This window comes from Dipodomys spectabilis, unplaced genomic scaffold (assembly GCF_019054845.1).
Source record: "Dipodomys spectabilis isolate Male_0828 unplaced genomic scaffold, ASM1905484v1 ptg000294l, whole genome shotgun sequence".
Taxonomy (NCBI): domain Eukaryota; kingdom Metazoa; phylum Chordata; class Mammalia; order Rodentia; family Heteromyidae; genus Dipodomys; species Dipodomys spectabilis.
In genome coordinates this window covers 2,334,174-2,351,176 of record NW_024870971.1, presented here as the reverse complement: position 1 = coordinate 2,351,176, position 17,003 = coordinate 2,334,174, and the positions used below count along the sequence as shown (strand labels likewise).

At 33.7% G+C, this 17,003-nt stretch overlaps 2 protein-coding genes across 2 annotated transcripts; one reads left to right on the top strand and one right to left on the bottom strand.

The window, feature by feature from the left end:
• The first annotated feature begins 2,432 nt into the window (after positions 1 to 2,432).
• On the top strand, positions 2,433 to 3,377 carry LOC122126958 (olfactory receptor 4K2-like). The gene has a single exon (XM_042701503.1). It carries the CDS (start codon positions 2,433 to 2,435, stop codon positions 3,375 to 3,377), a length of 945 nt encoding a protein of 314 aa, XP_042557437.1.
• A 10,534-nt stretch (positions 3,378 to 13,911) lies between these two features.
• LOC122126957 (olfactory receptor 4K3) lies at positions 13,912 to 14,859 on the bottom strand. The gene is given in 1 exon segment (XM_042701502.1): positions 13,912 to 14,859. A coding segment is annotated over 1 exon segment (948 nt).
• Between the last annotated feature and the right edge of the window lie 2,144 nt (positions 14,860 to 17,003).

Genomic DNA, 17,003 nt, shown 5'->3' with positions numbered 1-17,003 from the left:
CAAGTACTTGGTGAAGGTAAGTTGCTTTATTCTAAATGAATATTTTCTATCTATGGGTATTTTGAACACTAGGACACAGATACTCTCCTTACTTAAGGAAGTGATTGTTTTTCTCCTGAAGTAATTGCTTAGGCATTTTCCTCACCTAGGTGAATTCTGGTTGTATTCTTCCCTCCGGTGACCTCTTCTTCATCACGACATTTACTTTCACTTTAAATAGCCAAGAAATTCTTCACAATTCTTATTGCAACTCTGTGAAAACCGGTTCCAATTTTAATAACCCCCACTGCAAGTTGATTTTAGTGTGTAATCCCTGATGCCCTAAGTATCACATTTTTTAGCCAAGATAAAATAAGATATAAATCAGAACCCCAGACTTCTGATACTTACTATATAAAACATGTGATAATTTCAGTAAGCTTCTGACTCTCAGAGGGTGTGGTGTTTTTGGTTCTGGCTTCCCATCTGGTAGGTTAAAACCTGGATATGATTCTAAAGCTCTTGAGAAATAGCTATGGCTTATATTCTTTAGGTACCAACATTAACATTTACTTAATAATTATAAACAAAAATGGAGGAGTAGTAAAGAAAGATGTATAAATTTTAAATAAAGAGGATGATAGTCCTAGTGATAAAAATACCTTCCTAAGGGTTAATAGTGATTAAAACTGCCTTCCTAGATAAAAGAAGATTAAAAGAACCCGACAAAAGTGATATAATAATAATTTCCATTACCATTTAAATTATTAGAAAAATAGAATTGATAAATTTTGTAAAGCTGAAAATTCCACTGTACTTACTATAAAAGGAATTTATGTCACTTTCATATGAAACAAAAATTCCTAAACTTCATAAATATGAAATTATTTTTGTAGCATATTGTCTTCTTCTGAGTCCTTAAATTGAAACTAGATTAGAAATTTTCATTAAGTATATTATTGCTATTAATAATGTCAAAGAGGCTGATTATTTTGAAACAAAATTTTTAATTTAGATTCTGAAGACTAGGAAGTTTCTTAAATATTTTTTCAGTAACTATATTTAGAATTTTAGATAATCTAATGTAATTCTTACAAGAGGCCAAATCTGATATGATATGATATGATAAGATATGATAATGGAACAAATTCTTTAAACTGTAACCATTAGTAAACAGTTCTATTTTAAGAATGTTAGAAAATTATTTTTTGATGAATTTGGAAGCACTAGTATTGAAAAACATTGAGTATGCACAAGTAAATGGGGGAAGTAACTAGATTTCCTCCACATGATGAAGCAAGACTCCCTTAAATAAAAATATTATTGAAGCTAATAATTAAATTTAATTTGGCATAAGGAGATAGATTGTAATTTGAAAAGTACAGTTTATCCTTAGTACATTTTTTGGGGTATTGTAACATTAAAAAAAATTCTGAGGGTCTTTTTCCTTCATTATCATTCTCCTTTCAGGACTGGGAAATTTGCTGTAACAAAATGATTTCTATGATTTTCTTTTCTTTTTCTTTTTTTTGCCAGTCCTAGGGCTTGAACTCTGTCTGGGCCTGAGTACTGAACTTGAACTTCTTTTGCTCAAGGCTAGCACTCTACCATTTGACCCACAAGGCCACTTCTGGCTTTTTTTGTTTATGTGGTTGTGAGGAATTGAAGCCAGGGCTTTATGCATGCTAGGCAAGCATTCTACCTCTAAGCCAGATTCCCAGCCCCAGATAGCCATTTTCTTAAGTCAGGTTTCTGAATTTCTGATTTTGTGATAGTTTTCCAATAAGGAAGCTAGATTGCTTTGGAATATTTGTTTCAGATTTTACTGCACATTAACTAAAACGTATTTTTTAACCTAGAAAACCATTGCATGTTCTTAAATGAAAACATCCAGCTAATTTGAAATTATTTCCACCAGTCTGTTAATTTAAAATCACAAAATTCACCCTTTCACTGAATCAGAACATCGTTACTTTCACAACAGTTAAATTGATATGAATGTTGATCTATAGCCTAACACATTTTATCAGTGGTCTCACATTTTCATAATGTAAGGTTTCATGTTTATTACTACTTATTTTTAAGCACATTGTGAGGAATAATCTGAAAATAATTAATGGAACAGATGTAGGAAACTAAAATCAAATAGCTCATTTATTGATTCCCTTTCTATTAGATTATTCTCTGAACAGATAAAATGACCTAACTTATTCTTTTCTAATTATATTAATGTTAATTCCAACTATAGTGTTATCAGCACAATATTATTATACTGATTTGTTAACATCTGTTGGCATTGGTCTATTTAACACTTATTGTGAAAGCTTTTTAGAGGATTCTAGATAATAAGTGAAGTCATCAGTCCATTAGATATGGATATAAGAGTGTCACAGTTTTCCAACTCTGTAATTTTCTTCCTTCCAAGATGATAAAGCAGATCTAGCTATAAATCAATGGAGGGATTCAACCAAACCAGAGTACCTGAATTTGTGTTACTTGGACTTACTGATTCTCCTGAGCTTCAGATATTCTTCTTTGTTATATTTTCTCTTTTCTATTTAATGACCATGCTTGCCAACTGTCTGATTTTGCTCACAATCAAATCCACCTCCTATCTCCACTCCCCAATGTACTTCTTGCTCAGCAACCTGTCTCTCATTGACATGTGCCTGTCCTCCTTTGCCACACCAAAGATGATCATGGACTTGTTGACTCAGCGTAAAACCATCTCCTTTGAAGGCTGCATTTCTCAAATATTTTTTTTACACCTCTTCACTGGGACTGAGATTGTACTACTGATTTCCATGTCTTTTGACAGGTATATTGCCATATGTAAACCTCTCCATTATTCAACAATTATGAGCCGAAAAGTCTGTGTTGGGCTTGTGATAACTTCTTGGACAGTGGGCTTCCTACATACAGCAAGCCAGTTAGTATTTATGCTTTCTTTGCCATTTTGTGGTCCTAATGTTATAGATAGTTTCTTTTGTGACCTTCCTTTGGTTATCCAGTTGGCTTGTATAGATATGTATGTTCTTGGGATCTTCATGATCTCAACCAGTGGTGTTATTGCTCTTGTAAGTTTTCTGCTTTTGCTCACTTCCTACATTGTTGTTCTTGTCACTCTCAGGGATCACTCCTCCACAAAATCATCTAAAGTTCTCTCTACTTGTACCGCACATTTTATGGTTGTGTTTATGTTCTTTGGGCCTTGCATCTTTATTTATGTGTGGCCTTTCACAAGCTTCCTGGTGGACAAAATTCTCTCTGTTTTCTATACCATTTTTACTCCCTTTCTGAATCCTCTTATCTATACATTGAGAAACCATGAAGTAAAGACAGCAGTGAAGAAACTAAGTAACCAGTATGGCAATTATGGGACACAATATCCAGTATAATGCACAGAAATATTCTGAGATACAACTTTTGAGTTTTGTTAACAGAAGAATCCATCTATCTAAAAACATGTGTAATAAAAAGCCAGTGATGAAAATATGTAACACTTGGGTTAAAAGTACAATGCTTACAAACCTATTGAGAGATTGTAATTCTATTTGGTAATCTGTTGAAATCTGAAGTTTATTTCCAAAGAAAATACATATGCTATCAAAATTGTGAACATAAATTTAGGATTTTATAGATTCACAAATCCTACATAGAGAGGACTGTTTTCTAGCCAGGAACATTCCACTCTGCTATCAGACATATGGTGGTATCTTGATAGCATCCACTTTAATTCATAGTTTTATTAGGAGTTTCGGGAATAATATATTTTTTTCATAGCTTAGAGTTTTTCCATGAGAAAATTGACATTGTAAAGAAAAAACTTTGAATGCTGTCGAATAATGTTGATTGAGAGGGTCAAATTGTTTGAGTTCAGTCAATTTTGAACATGAGGATAGTTTGGAGGATTTAAAATTTAACAGCCCAAGTTCTTAAACCTGTAATTGTCACTTGATAGTAGACATAGTAAATAAAGTAATAATAGTTTGGAAAGTTTAAAATTATAGAAGGTAAAATACTACTTAAATAGAATTGAATTTTAGAAAGATGTCAGTGGAAAATGTGTAAGTATGATTAAACACTTGCTACAAAATTAAATGCTTTTGAGTCCTATTAAACTATTTAAATTCATGACCTATTTTTCATTTTCAAAATATTATTAGCTTCAGTATAAACGTTGCTTCTAATGTTCTTTATAATTAGTGAAAACAATATGAAATAATTTATGACATATATAGTTTACTTTTCCTGCTTTATTATGGATTATGTTACATAGATTTTTTTATTGTTGTCTTTAGAAATCAGCTAACCAATTATTTTCTTCACAGCTAAAGGACAAAAAGGTTGGGGACTCATAGAGCTAATTTAAGGCTGAGTCACTACTAGGAACAAAGAACATTGTCCTACATCAATGTGGACCTTAGATTGAGTTGTAGATCATTTCCTAGTTGTAGTATTTTTTTTTCATATCCAAGGATTGGGGCTGGGAAGGTGGCTCAGTGGCCCTGCATGCCTGAGGCTCTGGGTTCGATTCCCTAGCATCACATAAGCAAAAAGGAAAAAAAGCCGGAAGTGGCGCTGTGGCTCAAGTGGTAGAGTGTTAACCTTGAGCTGCAAGATGAGGGACAGCACCGAGGCCCAGAGTTCAGGCCCCACGACTGGACCCAAAAAATTAATAAATTCATATCCAAGGATTACAAAAAGGATTTAATGTTTCCTGTGACTATTTTATAGAAATTACACAGAATAAATTCTAAAAATGTCATTTCCTTTTCTCTTTGACTTTTAGTTCAAATGCATCTGATTTCTTTCTTTCTTTCTTTCTTTCTTTCTTTCTTTCTTTCTTTCTTTCTTTCTTTCTTTCTTTCTTTCTTTCTTTCTTTCTTTCTTTCTTTCTTTCCTTCTTTCCTTCTTTCTTTCTTTCTTTCTTGTGCTGATTTTGAGGTTTGAACTCAGTCTGAATGTTGTCCCTGAGTTTTGGGTTTTTGTTGTTGTTGTTTTGTTTTGTTCAAGGCTAGTGCTCTACCACTGAGTCACACCTCCATTTCCAGCCTTTTGGGTGGTTAATTGGAGATAATGGTCTTATGAACCTACTTGCTTAAGCTGGTTCCAAACTGTGATCTTCAGATCTCAGCCTTCTGAGTAGATAGCCTTACAGACACAAGCCATTGGTGTCAGTTGGCAGCTGACTTTTAAGTACTATGCTTTTGAAAAATAACTTCATTAAAGTCAAAGCTCCATTTCTGTAATCTTTGATATTCTATTTTCTGGATGTTTCTAAGACTTAATTTCGACATATGACAGAAGAAGATAAGAACATTTGGAAATGGCGCTGTGGCTTAAGTGTTAGAGCACTAGCCTTGAACTGAAGAACTCAGGGACAGCGCCTACGCCCAGAGTTCAAGTCCCACAACTGACACAAAAAGAAACAAGAGAGAACATTTTCCACGTTCCCTTTGTAATGAGGGTGTGTGGCAAAACTAGGTTAGATTGCTTGATATTGTGACATACTAATTGATTATGTCTCCTTGAATTGACTTATATGAAAAGAATTCTGAGAGTAATTGATGTCTGGAATTTGGATGATGAGTACAATGAGAAAAACATAAGCCCTTACCTTAGAAAAAGAATGAAATATTAACAATTTCATACTTTTTTAAACAAATGAAATCTATTATTTCATTACATTTATCTTTATTCTACAAGACATTATATATTTTTATTGTTATTGTAACGGCAATGTATAGAGGGCTCACAGTTACATAAGTCAGGTAATGAGTACATTTCTTTTTGAATAATGTCACCCCTTCCCTCACTTTCTCCCAGTTTTGCCTCCCATCTCCATCCCCACCAAGTTACATAGTTCACAAATTTTTAAACTTGGACCTTTAAGGTCTCTGTATGAAATGGTAAGGTAAGTTGATGTTAGGCGAAATAAACCCCAAGATAAGGAGATAAGGACTCAAATGGTTTTTCTTTCTTGCTATTGTTTCTAATATATTTATAAGATACTTCTTTGTTGATTTGTATGTCCCTCCCCCACGGTATAACCCCTGTTTTCGCTGTATTTGAGGTTGGTATAATTTGTGGAGGGGAAGGTGGACCCATTGCAATGATGAGATGTGCAAGACCTTATGTTGAAAAACGAACTCTTCAACTTTGGCGCAGGGCGGGGGCGGGGGAAGGATGCGTGGGGATATGGGAAGGGATGGTAAGGGGAAATAAAGGAGGAGGCAACAATGCTGGATAAGAAATGTACTTACCTTGCCCCTGTAATTGTAACCCCTCTGTACGGTATTTTCACAAAAATAGCTGAAAAAAGAAAAACAAATAAACAAACAAAAAGATCTCTGTATGTTTCAGTAGTAACATTTCTTCTAAGATATTTTACATTTAAAATATACTATTCTTTAGACATTTATAAAGAAATTTAAAAACTAGTTTACTTATTTATTACTGACCCTAGGACTTCAACTCGGGGTCTGGGCACTGTCCTGGAGCTTTTATTGCTCAAGGGTAGTGTTTGACCACTTGAGCCACAACTCTACTTCAGTCTCTTTTTTATTTGGTAGTGTATTGGAGATAAGAGTCTCCTGTGCTTTTCTTGCTCGGGCTGGCTTTGAAACATGGTATCAGCCTCCTGAGTAACTAGGGCTATAGGCGTGAGTCACTGAGTCTCAGTCAGAATACTAGTTACTATTTTAAACCAAATCAGAAACCCTTTCTTATTATCTTAGGTTAAAACAAATAAAAACAGGTTAATTTGGAAAGGTATTTTCCCCTCATTTTCATTCTTCCACATTATTTCTTTTGTTAATGTGAGTCTCTGGTTTTTAGATATCAATCTTTATTTTATAATTATTGGTTGACACGTACTCTATTGCAAGCCCTTTCTGGGTATTAGATACCCTATTGAAATATACACTCTGTCTTAAGTGGCATTTATCCAATAATTAGCTAGTGTCAGTTTAGAGTAGGTCTGAATTCCAGTCCTAGCACTTGTGAAGGTTTGAGTTAATTTTTATGGTGTTATTAATCTTTAGTTTCTTCACATGTAAAATTTGTTAATAGTATTTTACCACTATCGTGATAATGCAAAAAATACATGTGGATTTTTCTGCAGTGGTTGGCATTCATACAAAGTCTAATAATTATTGCTGTTACTACTGGGATAAATATACACAAGTTGAAGTTACAGAAACAGAGATAGAAGTACATACTTGAACTTAAAAGACATAGGTTTTTAGTGAATGGAGTTTGAATTTATCTAATGTTGGATCTGTGCCAATGTTGACTATTTTTGCTGCATTTCTATAGTTTAATGCTTTCATTTGTGTGCCTGTAATTTTTGGAAGAAGTATTATAATGTGCAGATTTTTCATAATGTTCAATGTATAGCCTATGAAACTAGGAAAATTGGTAAGACAGGTTAGGATGAAAAGGGAATAATGGTCAAGATGCATTGTACTTATAAACTGATATTGAATAGTGACATTTAAATAGTACAACTATTTAAAGATAATACAAATAATTTGGAAAACAATTGAAACATGTCCCAGGATTGCATGAAAGAGGCAAAATAATAATTTCACTATGGGTAATAGGACAGTACCTTTTAAAATCAAATAATGTCTTAAATAAACACGTATGAAGTATTATTTGATATTTCATCTCTTGCATTTTATCAAATGGTTAGTAATGAGAATGCTTCAAATTCTTACATGATGTGACTTACTAAAATGTTAACAGGAAAATGAATGATGACATTTAGAATAACTTTATATATAGCAATTAATAAATGTTTATACAGACACAAAGACTTAATAAATGTATGAAAATATAATAAATTGCGTGTTTGGAAATATTGAAAATGTATCATTATGGAAATTATTCAACTAGAGCTATACATAATAGAATTAGGTAGCAATACTGCCCAAAGGCTATCTACAAACTCAATGCAATACCCCTCAAAATCTTAATAATATTCTTCAGTAATATAGAAGGAGCAATACAAAAATTCATATGGAATAACAGAAGACTCTGAAGCAAAAAAATCCTTAGCAGGAAGAACAGTGTTGGAGGAATATCAATACCAAACTTTAAACTCTATTACAAAGTCATAATTGTAAAAACAGCTTGGTACTGGCACATGAACAGGCCTGAGGACCACTGGAATAGAATCAAAGACCCAGAAATCAACTTACAGACCTATGGTCAGCTAATCTTTGATAAGGGATCAAAAAACAAATGAGGGTAGAAAGACAGCCTCTTCACTCATGGTGCCAGAAGAATTGGCTACACATGTACAGAAAATTGAAGTTAGATCCTTGTATATCACTCTGCACCAGCATCAATCCCAAATGGATCAACGACATCTATGTAAGACCAGACACCCTGAAAATATTATGCCCCTTAACACAGGTCTAAACTTCCTAAATAAAGAACCACAGACACAACAAATCAAATAAAGACTGAGCAAATGGGATTGCATTAAACTGAAGAGTTTCTTCATGGCAAAGGAAATAGCTAGCTAGATCAATAGAAAGCCCACAGACTGGGAGAAGATCTTTACTAGCTATACATCAGACAAGGGCCTCATATCTAAAATATACTTAAAGCTCAAAAAATTAACCCCCAACAAATCCTCAAAGAAACAATAATCCCATCAAAAGTGGGCTAAACATTAAAAGAGAGACTTTGCTGAAGAAGAAACAAAAATGGCCAATAGACAACATCTCTGGCCATAAAACAAGTGCAAATCAAAACAACATTGAGATTCCACCTCACCCCAGTTAGAATGGCCATTATTAAGAAAACTAATGGTAACAGATGTTGGTGGGGATATGGCCAAAGGGGAATGCTATTGCAGTATCGGTGAGAATGTAAACTTGTTCAACCACTCTGGAAAGCAGTGTGGAGTTTCCTCAAAAGACTTAACATAGAGCTCCCCTATCATCTAGCAATCCCACTTCTGAGCATTTACTCAATAGACCACAAACAAGGCCACAATAAAGCTATCAGCACAACCATGCTTACTGCAGCATCATGTATCATAACTAAGGTGTGGGATCAATTCAGATGTCCTTCAGTAGATGAATGGATCAGAAAATGTAGTATGCATGCACAATGGAATTCTATGCTTCCATTAGAAAGAATGACATTGCCTTATTCGTAAAAAAATGGAAAGACTTGGAAAAAAATTGTATTAAGTGAAGCAAGCCAGGTCCAGAAAATACAGGCTGCATGATTTCCCTCATTTGTAATCACTAGAATATATCTAGCATATTTTTAACAGAAGATCACAATATGTTCATATTACTACATAAAATGATGGTTATCAAAATGAGCTGCAAGAAATGGAAATGAGCCGGGCGCTGGTGGCTCACGCCTGTAATCCTAGCTACTCAGGAGGCTGAGATCTGAGGATCGCGATTCAAAGCCAGCCCGGGCAGGAGAGACCGTGAGACTCCTATCTCCAATAAACCACCAGAAAACCGGAAGTGGCGCTGTAGCTCAAGTGGTAGAGCACTCGCCTTGAGCTGAAGAGCTGAGGGACAGCGCCCAGGCCCAGAGTTCAAGCCCCACGACCGACAAAAAAAAAAAAAAAAAAAAGAAAAAAGAAATGGAAATGAGGTTCCTTTTTCTCTTTTTTGTGTATTGTTTGTAATAATTTATTTTTTTTCAGTTTTTGTTCCTTTGGTTTATTACCTGTTTTCAATGTTTTTGATTTCTTTGTCTTGTATGTAAGTTTATCTGATTTGGGAAGAAAAGGGGATTCACAGAAATTGTGGGACAAAGGGTGAACTAATGCAATAATGATACTAGACACAATGTTGGAAATAAATTTTACAACTTGGGTGGGGTTGGGGAGAAAAAGTGGGAGAAAATTAGGGAGAGGGCAACACTTCAAAAAGAAATGTACTCATGGCCTTACTTATGTAACTGTAACCCCTATGGTATATTGCCTTTACCAGATTTTTTTTTTTAAGATTTCACTTGGCAAGTAAGTCTAAAACAGTCTGAAGCTGGAGAATGAATACTTAATATCCATCCAAGAATACAAAGGGAAACGTTTGAGTCCGAAATGCAACCTTACTGCCTCTCTCATTAAGGTAAGGTAAGGTTTCTGCACTGGTACGACATATTGTATTAGCCATTCTTCTGGCTTATTTCACTTAATATACTTTTTCCCAAGTCTTTACATTTCCTTACAAATGAGGAAATGCCATTATTTTCGAAGGACACATAGAATTCCAGTGTGAGTGTGTGTAGCTAGCTAGCTAGCTAGATTATAGATATAAATATATAGATATATCACATTTTCTTGAGCCATTCACCTAAGGAAGGACATCAGAGTTGGTTTCATATCTTAGCTGTGGTAAATATTTCTGTCATGAACATGATTGTGCTGGTAGCTTTAATGTGGCCTTGTTTGTGGTCTTTTGGGTAAATTCCCAGGAGTGCTGGGTCGTAGGGGAACTCTATGCTTAGTCTTTGAGAAACCTCTATATTTCTGCTTTCCAGACTGGTTGAACAAATTTACATTTCCATCAACAGTGCATTAGCACTCCTCTTTGGTCATATCCCCACCAGTTATCTTGATAATTGCCATTCTAAGTGGGGTGAGGTAGAATCTCAATGTTGTTTTGATTTGTATTTCTTTTATGGGTAGCAATGTTGAACATTTCTTCATGTACCGATTGTCCATTCTCATTTCTTCTTTGGAGAAGTCTCTTTTTAAGTGTTTAGCCCACTTACTGATGGGATTGTTATTTCTTTGAGAATTTGTTTAATTTTTGACATAGCTTAATTTTTAAACAATGTAAATGAATATAATGAATTAATCTGCTCATCCTTCCCTACTCTCATTTGTGTCTCTCCCTCCTCAATACTCTCCACATCCTTGAACATGGTTCCACTTCCTGGAATCCATTTTGTTTACTTTACTTTAATTAAATTTTGTTTAAAATACTGGGTTCACTTGAAATTTGTGTATATAAATAGTATGTGTTTTGATCGTTGTCATCTCTTTTCTTTCTTTTGCCTCCCTTCTTTCTCCTGTGCTTCATCAAACACCCAAATAGTCTTCCTTCTACTTTTGGTTTTTGAAAATCTAGATCACAACAAATCCATTTCATATTTGTGATTCCAAAATGCTTGAATTCTTGCCCAAATAAGAATTTCACAAGTCAAATTTTTCTTATTTGCAAATGATATGATTCTGAAAAAAACATAAAGACTTCACAACTCTTACAACTAATAAACACTTTTAATAATGTTTCAGGTTACAAGTTACAAAATCAACACACAAAATTCAGTAGATTTTCAGTATACAAAAAAAACATATTGAGAAAGATCAGGAAAACCGTCACATTTACAATAGCCCCCCCAAATACCTACTAATCCTAATTAAGGTGATGAAGTGAAAACTATGAAACCCTAAGAAAGAAATTGATGTTGACTCTAGAATATGGAAAGACCATGTTCATGGAGTGGAAGAATTAATATTTTTAAAATGAACATAGTACTAAAAATGATAAGCAAGTTGAATGTAATTTCCAGAAAAATTCTGAACACATTCTTCACAGTAAGAAAAACAAATAAAGCTATAATATTTAATAAATATATACATATATCTTATATATGTATATGTATATATTATACTTAAATATATATTACATATATGTATGCAGCATGGATTACAGATAAATATAAATGTATTCCATATATACATATATATGGAAGAGAATGTCTTCTTCTATGCATCTTCTCATACTCTATAAAGATATAATCAGAAATATTTGTATTATTATTTTTGAATGATTTTTTGATTTTCTATCCTGTAATTCCATGAGTGTGAAACTAGATTTTGTATTACTCACTATCTCTTAAAAGTTACAATGCTTGGCATGTATACCTACTGAAATATTATTTAAGACACTATAATAACTACCTGCACATTAGATTTGGAGTACAGAGAAAGGATTTGCCAATATGTTAATAAATTTAACAGACTTCAGTGATAATCTATGTGAATATTAAATTGGAATTGCAAAATGTTAGGGAAGACATAGATGAGGGTTGAGCATTCGAAACAAAAGGAAGAATATATGCAAATGTGGAGATATAAAACAACATGGTGTATGTTGTGAAATGGAGCTCTCCATTATTAAAAAAAATTGCTACTGTTTCTTTTTGAGATAGTAAAAGACCAGAAGCTAAAGACTTAGGCAGATATATAAGCTAACCAAGTGTTCTAATGATCAAGACTTAGCACTTTATATGGGTTGATGAGGAAGCTGTAGAACAGTTGTAAGACGAGGATCCCATTGTTGGATTAAATTAAAATTGTGGGTTTTCATATAATATATGACATGGCCTATATTTAGTTATAATTCTAGCATGTTTTATATTAGGTCACTACAAGGAACAAAAATCATTTCTTGATGTTGAAAACATGTACAGTGCTTCTTACCCTGATAAGCTTAACATATACTATTGGTTAGGATGAAATATAAATAATCTAATTTAGAGACTTGGACTTATTAATAGGTTAGAGAATGGGAGAGGGGTTTATAATTTTCAGAATCATCTAAAAATTTTGTTTTTTCACAATGACATTAAATCAATAATTCTCCAGTTACCATTAAATGCATTAATAAGCTCTACTGACTTTAGTTATCATAAGAAACTCATTTAAAACTATATATGTTTTACTCTACCAAATCCAATAACTTTCCTAACAGTTACAATTGACATAGGTTCAATATCCAGACAATATAGAAACATAATTTCTTTATGACAGATAAAGATATGTGTATCTACCTATCTGTGTATCTACCTTCCCCCAATTTATATTGCCATAAACATCTATTATCATCTATATAACCATTGATTCATTGATTAATAATTTTATTCAGTTCCTGAAATCTACCAGTTATCAGTTATCCATCTGCCTTCGTCTACCAGGATCACGTTATACAAAAAATTATACAAACTAAAAATAAAAAGCTAGTAGTTATAGTTAATCATTAATGTTTACAGGAGTTGAATATTATGAGGCAAATGTTTTTTCATGCATGTAGCTCTTCAAAACCGATTGCAGAGTTTTTTCTGAAAGACAATCTGGCAAGAAGGAGAGAATAAGGAGAAAGATAGAGAATATTCCTTCTGGGTTAGACTCTGTTATCCAATAATTACATGAAATTGGGAAGCAACATCATACTGGATTTCCAACTTCTTCACCTATTAAAGAGATTCATAGATGATTTCTATCTTCTAAAAACAGCAGTTATTAGTTATATCAAATAAGGTGGTAGACTTTGTTTCATGGGTCCTTTGTATCTTTTTTATTGGTAAGGGTTTGTTATATGTGACTGTAGAATCCTTTAATACTTTGAAATATATAACAGAAGTTTACCATAATGCTTTAAAGCTATGGAATATATTCTAGGCAGTGAAGGGAAAATATGATTTCTTATTAAATAGGGTTGCAAGCATAATAAATAGCAAATACTTTTTCTCAACCTAAACTATTCCTTTCTGGTTTGAATTAAAAATAATTCCTCAACATTTTGTGAGTAGTGAATATCATTACGTTGGTTCACTGGTGCTATACCACATCTTGGTACTCTCATATATCTAACAAAAGTCAGATATTGTAAAATGTTATGTCCTTATTCTAAAATGTAATGTAATGTAAAATATTCTAAAATGTTTGTCCTTATACTTTAAAATGTTGAGCATGAATTAAATCATGCCTCTTAGTAAAGGTTATATTGAGTGTGTCACAAAATATGAGCATAATTCAGTGACTGCTGTGTAGGTTGAGCTATGAACTCACTGATTTCTTAAAGTAGTGGCATTATGTTGGCCAATAAATTAATGAGGATAAGTGCTGAATAAATATTTCATTTTGTAGGAGGAAAATTAAGAAAGACAATCAATTTTCATAGATTTAAAGATATGGCTGCTAAGTTTCCTCATAGAAACCTTGACATCTTTATTTCTAGAAGTATAGATCACTGGGTTCAACAAGGGAGTAAATATAGTATAAAATATAGAAAGTACCTTTTCTATTGAGAAGTTTGTGAAAGGCCACACATAAATGAAAATGCAGGGGCCAAAGAATAGAGTTACAACAGTGAAGTGGGCACTGCAAGTGGAAAGGGCTCTAGAAGACCCACCAGGGGAATACTGCCGAACAGTGACCAGGATGACAGTGTAGAAAATCACCAAAAGGATGAAACACACCAGGGCAATCATACCACTGGTGGAGATCATGAACACTGCTAGAATATATGTGTCTACACAGGCAAGTTTAATCACCAAAGGGAGGTCACAAAAGAAGCTATGTACTTCACTGGGTCCACAGAAAGGCAGATTCACAGTAAATGCTAACTGACTCAATGAGTGGAAGATGTCCACAATCCAGGAAAGTATTACCAGCTAAATGCACATTTGCTTGCTCATGATGGTTAAGTAGCATAAAGGCTTACAGATAGCCACATACCTGTCAAAGGACATGGAAATCAGCAGGACAATCTCAGCCCCTCCTAAGAGATGTAGAAAGAATATCTGGGTTATGCAGCCTTCAAAAGAGATAACTTTGTGTTCACTGAGAAAGTCTGCAATCATTTTGGGGGTGGCAAATGAGGCTAGGGACATGAAAATGAAGGAGAGATTACCCAGCAGAAAATACATGGGTGAATGAAGCCGTGGCTCTAATATGACCATGAGCACAATAAAGAAGTTCCCTAGCACAGTAGCCACATAGACTAGGAAATAAAACAGGAAATAGAAGATTTGTAGTTCTGAAGAGCCAGATAGACCTTGTAGTATGAATTCAGTCATGATTGACTGATTACTCCATGCCATTCATTCACCTTGATTTCTGCAAGAACTCTGACATTTCCAGATGAAAGATAAGCTAGGAAAAATACAGCAATAAAACTCAGAGTAAGACATTTTTTACATAGATGATTTAATTATAGCTTACCACCAGTTGTTTCCTCATTGTATCCTTGCCTAGTTCATCAGTGTTAAATACATCCTCCAATTGACTACTTAGATATTTTCAACTAAATATTATACTTTATAACAGCAATTTATGTTACAAATTTAAATATTATAAAAATATTAAAATGTAGTATATTCAAATATGTACCACTGAGTTTGTGAAATTTTTTGTGATGTTTTTAAAATTTCACAGCTAAATGCTAACAGGGTTTGAAAGAAGTGATTAATATTCTTTCTCATAGAATCATGATAGATGGCAGACTGACAAGAAACATTTGAGAACTGTGACTGGTTATTAGTGGGAATGCCATAGTGGAAGGTATACAGTAATAGAAATAAATGAAGGGTATGATTTCTTGGAGTGGCTGGGGAAAATGAATAGAAAATAAAAGAGGAAATGACTATAGAGAAACAGAACCCACTTCAATTTTCTAATAAATATTATCAAGAATGAACTTGAAATTCTCGTTAATTCTTAGATTTTCCAGATGTACATGTGAATGACATTTGTGACTGATGCTAGACTTTCTCCCTCAAAGCCTGATGAGCATGTTCTCTATAAAGTCTGAAAGACTTTTCCAAATTCATTGTAAATAAACTATCACAGGCCTTGCCATCTGAAGCCAGATAATTTTTATTTTTAACTGCTGTAGTTGATTGACTTGCACAATCACAATTTGGAACAGCAGACTTCATTTTTGGCAAGTTAAATAACATGATAAAACATGTTTATAGAGATAAAAGTAATAGTAAAAGTGAACAGAGAATTTCTGTAACATAACAAGGTTTCAAAGTTATGAAAGTGGTTAGGGAAACTGTCTCTCACTAAGAAAGGGAAAAGCTTCCCAAACTGCACTGGAACTCAGTTTCAATGATGTGATCTGAAACTTTATGACAAAACCATTTTTACCTCATCAGTAAATCAAGCTATTGCTTTTTCAAAACTCTATTGCAAACACACTTATCTACATTATGTCATGTACATATGCATATATTCTCTCTATGTATATTCTAAACAAGTTATATATATATGTATATATATACATACACACACATATATACTAAACAAATTATTTTAAGAACAAACGAAGTTCACATTTATAACTACCTCTCACTCACTGATATTTTGTTCTGTTACCTTTCTTTAACTCAGCACTGTTCTCTTGGCATTTTTATTCCCAGAAATTATAAATGTCTTCTGAACTCACCCACCTGTTACTTAGAAAGATGTCTCCAGCACAACTCTTGTTGCAATTAGTATATCAGAATAGTATTTGTCTGGGACTCAGAAAATGGGATTCAAACCTACTTAAAGTTTGCACCTGGGCAATTTAAGTCAATTGGTGGACCCAGTTCTTCATGCATAAGTTAGGTGGGTTGATTTACGTGATTTTTAGAAAGATCTTCTACTAATAGTTATTACTCAGCTACTTCTTTAAAGCAGTAACAACTACTCCAGAGTGAACTTGGGTGAAAAGAAAGTAGAAGTTGTAGCAGGGTGCTGGTGCCTCACACCTGTAATCATAGCTACTCAGGAGGCTGAGATCTGAGATCGTGGTTCAAAGCCAGCCTGGGCAGGGAAGTCCATGAGAGTTTTATCTCCAATAAACCACCAGAAAACTAGAAGTGGTGCTGTGGCTCAAGTGGTAGAAGGCTAGCCTTGAGTTGAAGAGATGAGGGACATTACCCAGGCCCAGATTTCAAGCCCCATAACCCTCTCCCCCGAAATAAGTAAAAGTTGTTGAAATCCTTGTATTTATAATGTCTGAAGTTATGAATTATATGAACTACAGGAATGACATTAAAGGACAAACTACTTCTTGGGGAATAAACAAATGTTAAAATTGCAGTGGGAATTATTAAAATAATCAAGTTAATTTGATCAGAGTTAAAAGTGGATTATAGAACACTTGATAGCTATTAAGTGATTAATGCGCAGGGAGTGGATTTTTATGAGTTGGAGTGGATTTACAAAATAATTGTTACAAGGAATTCAGCAGATA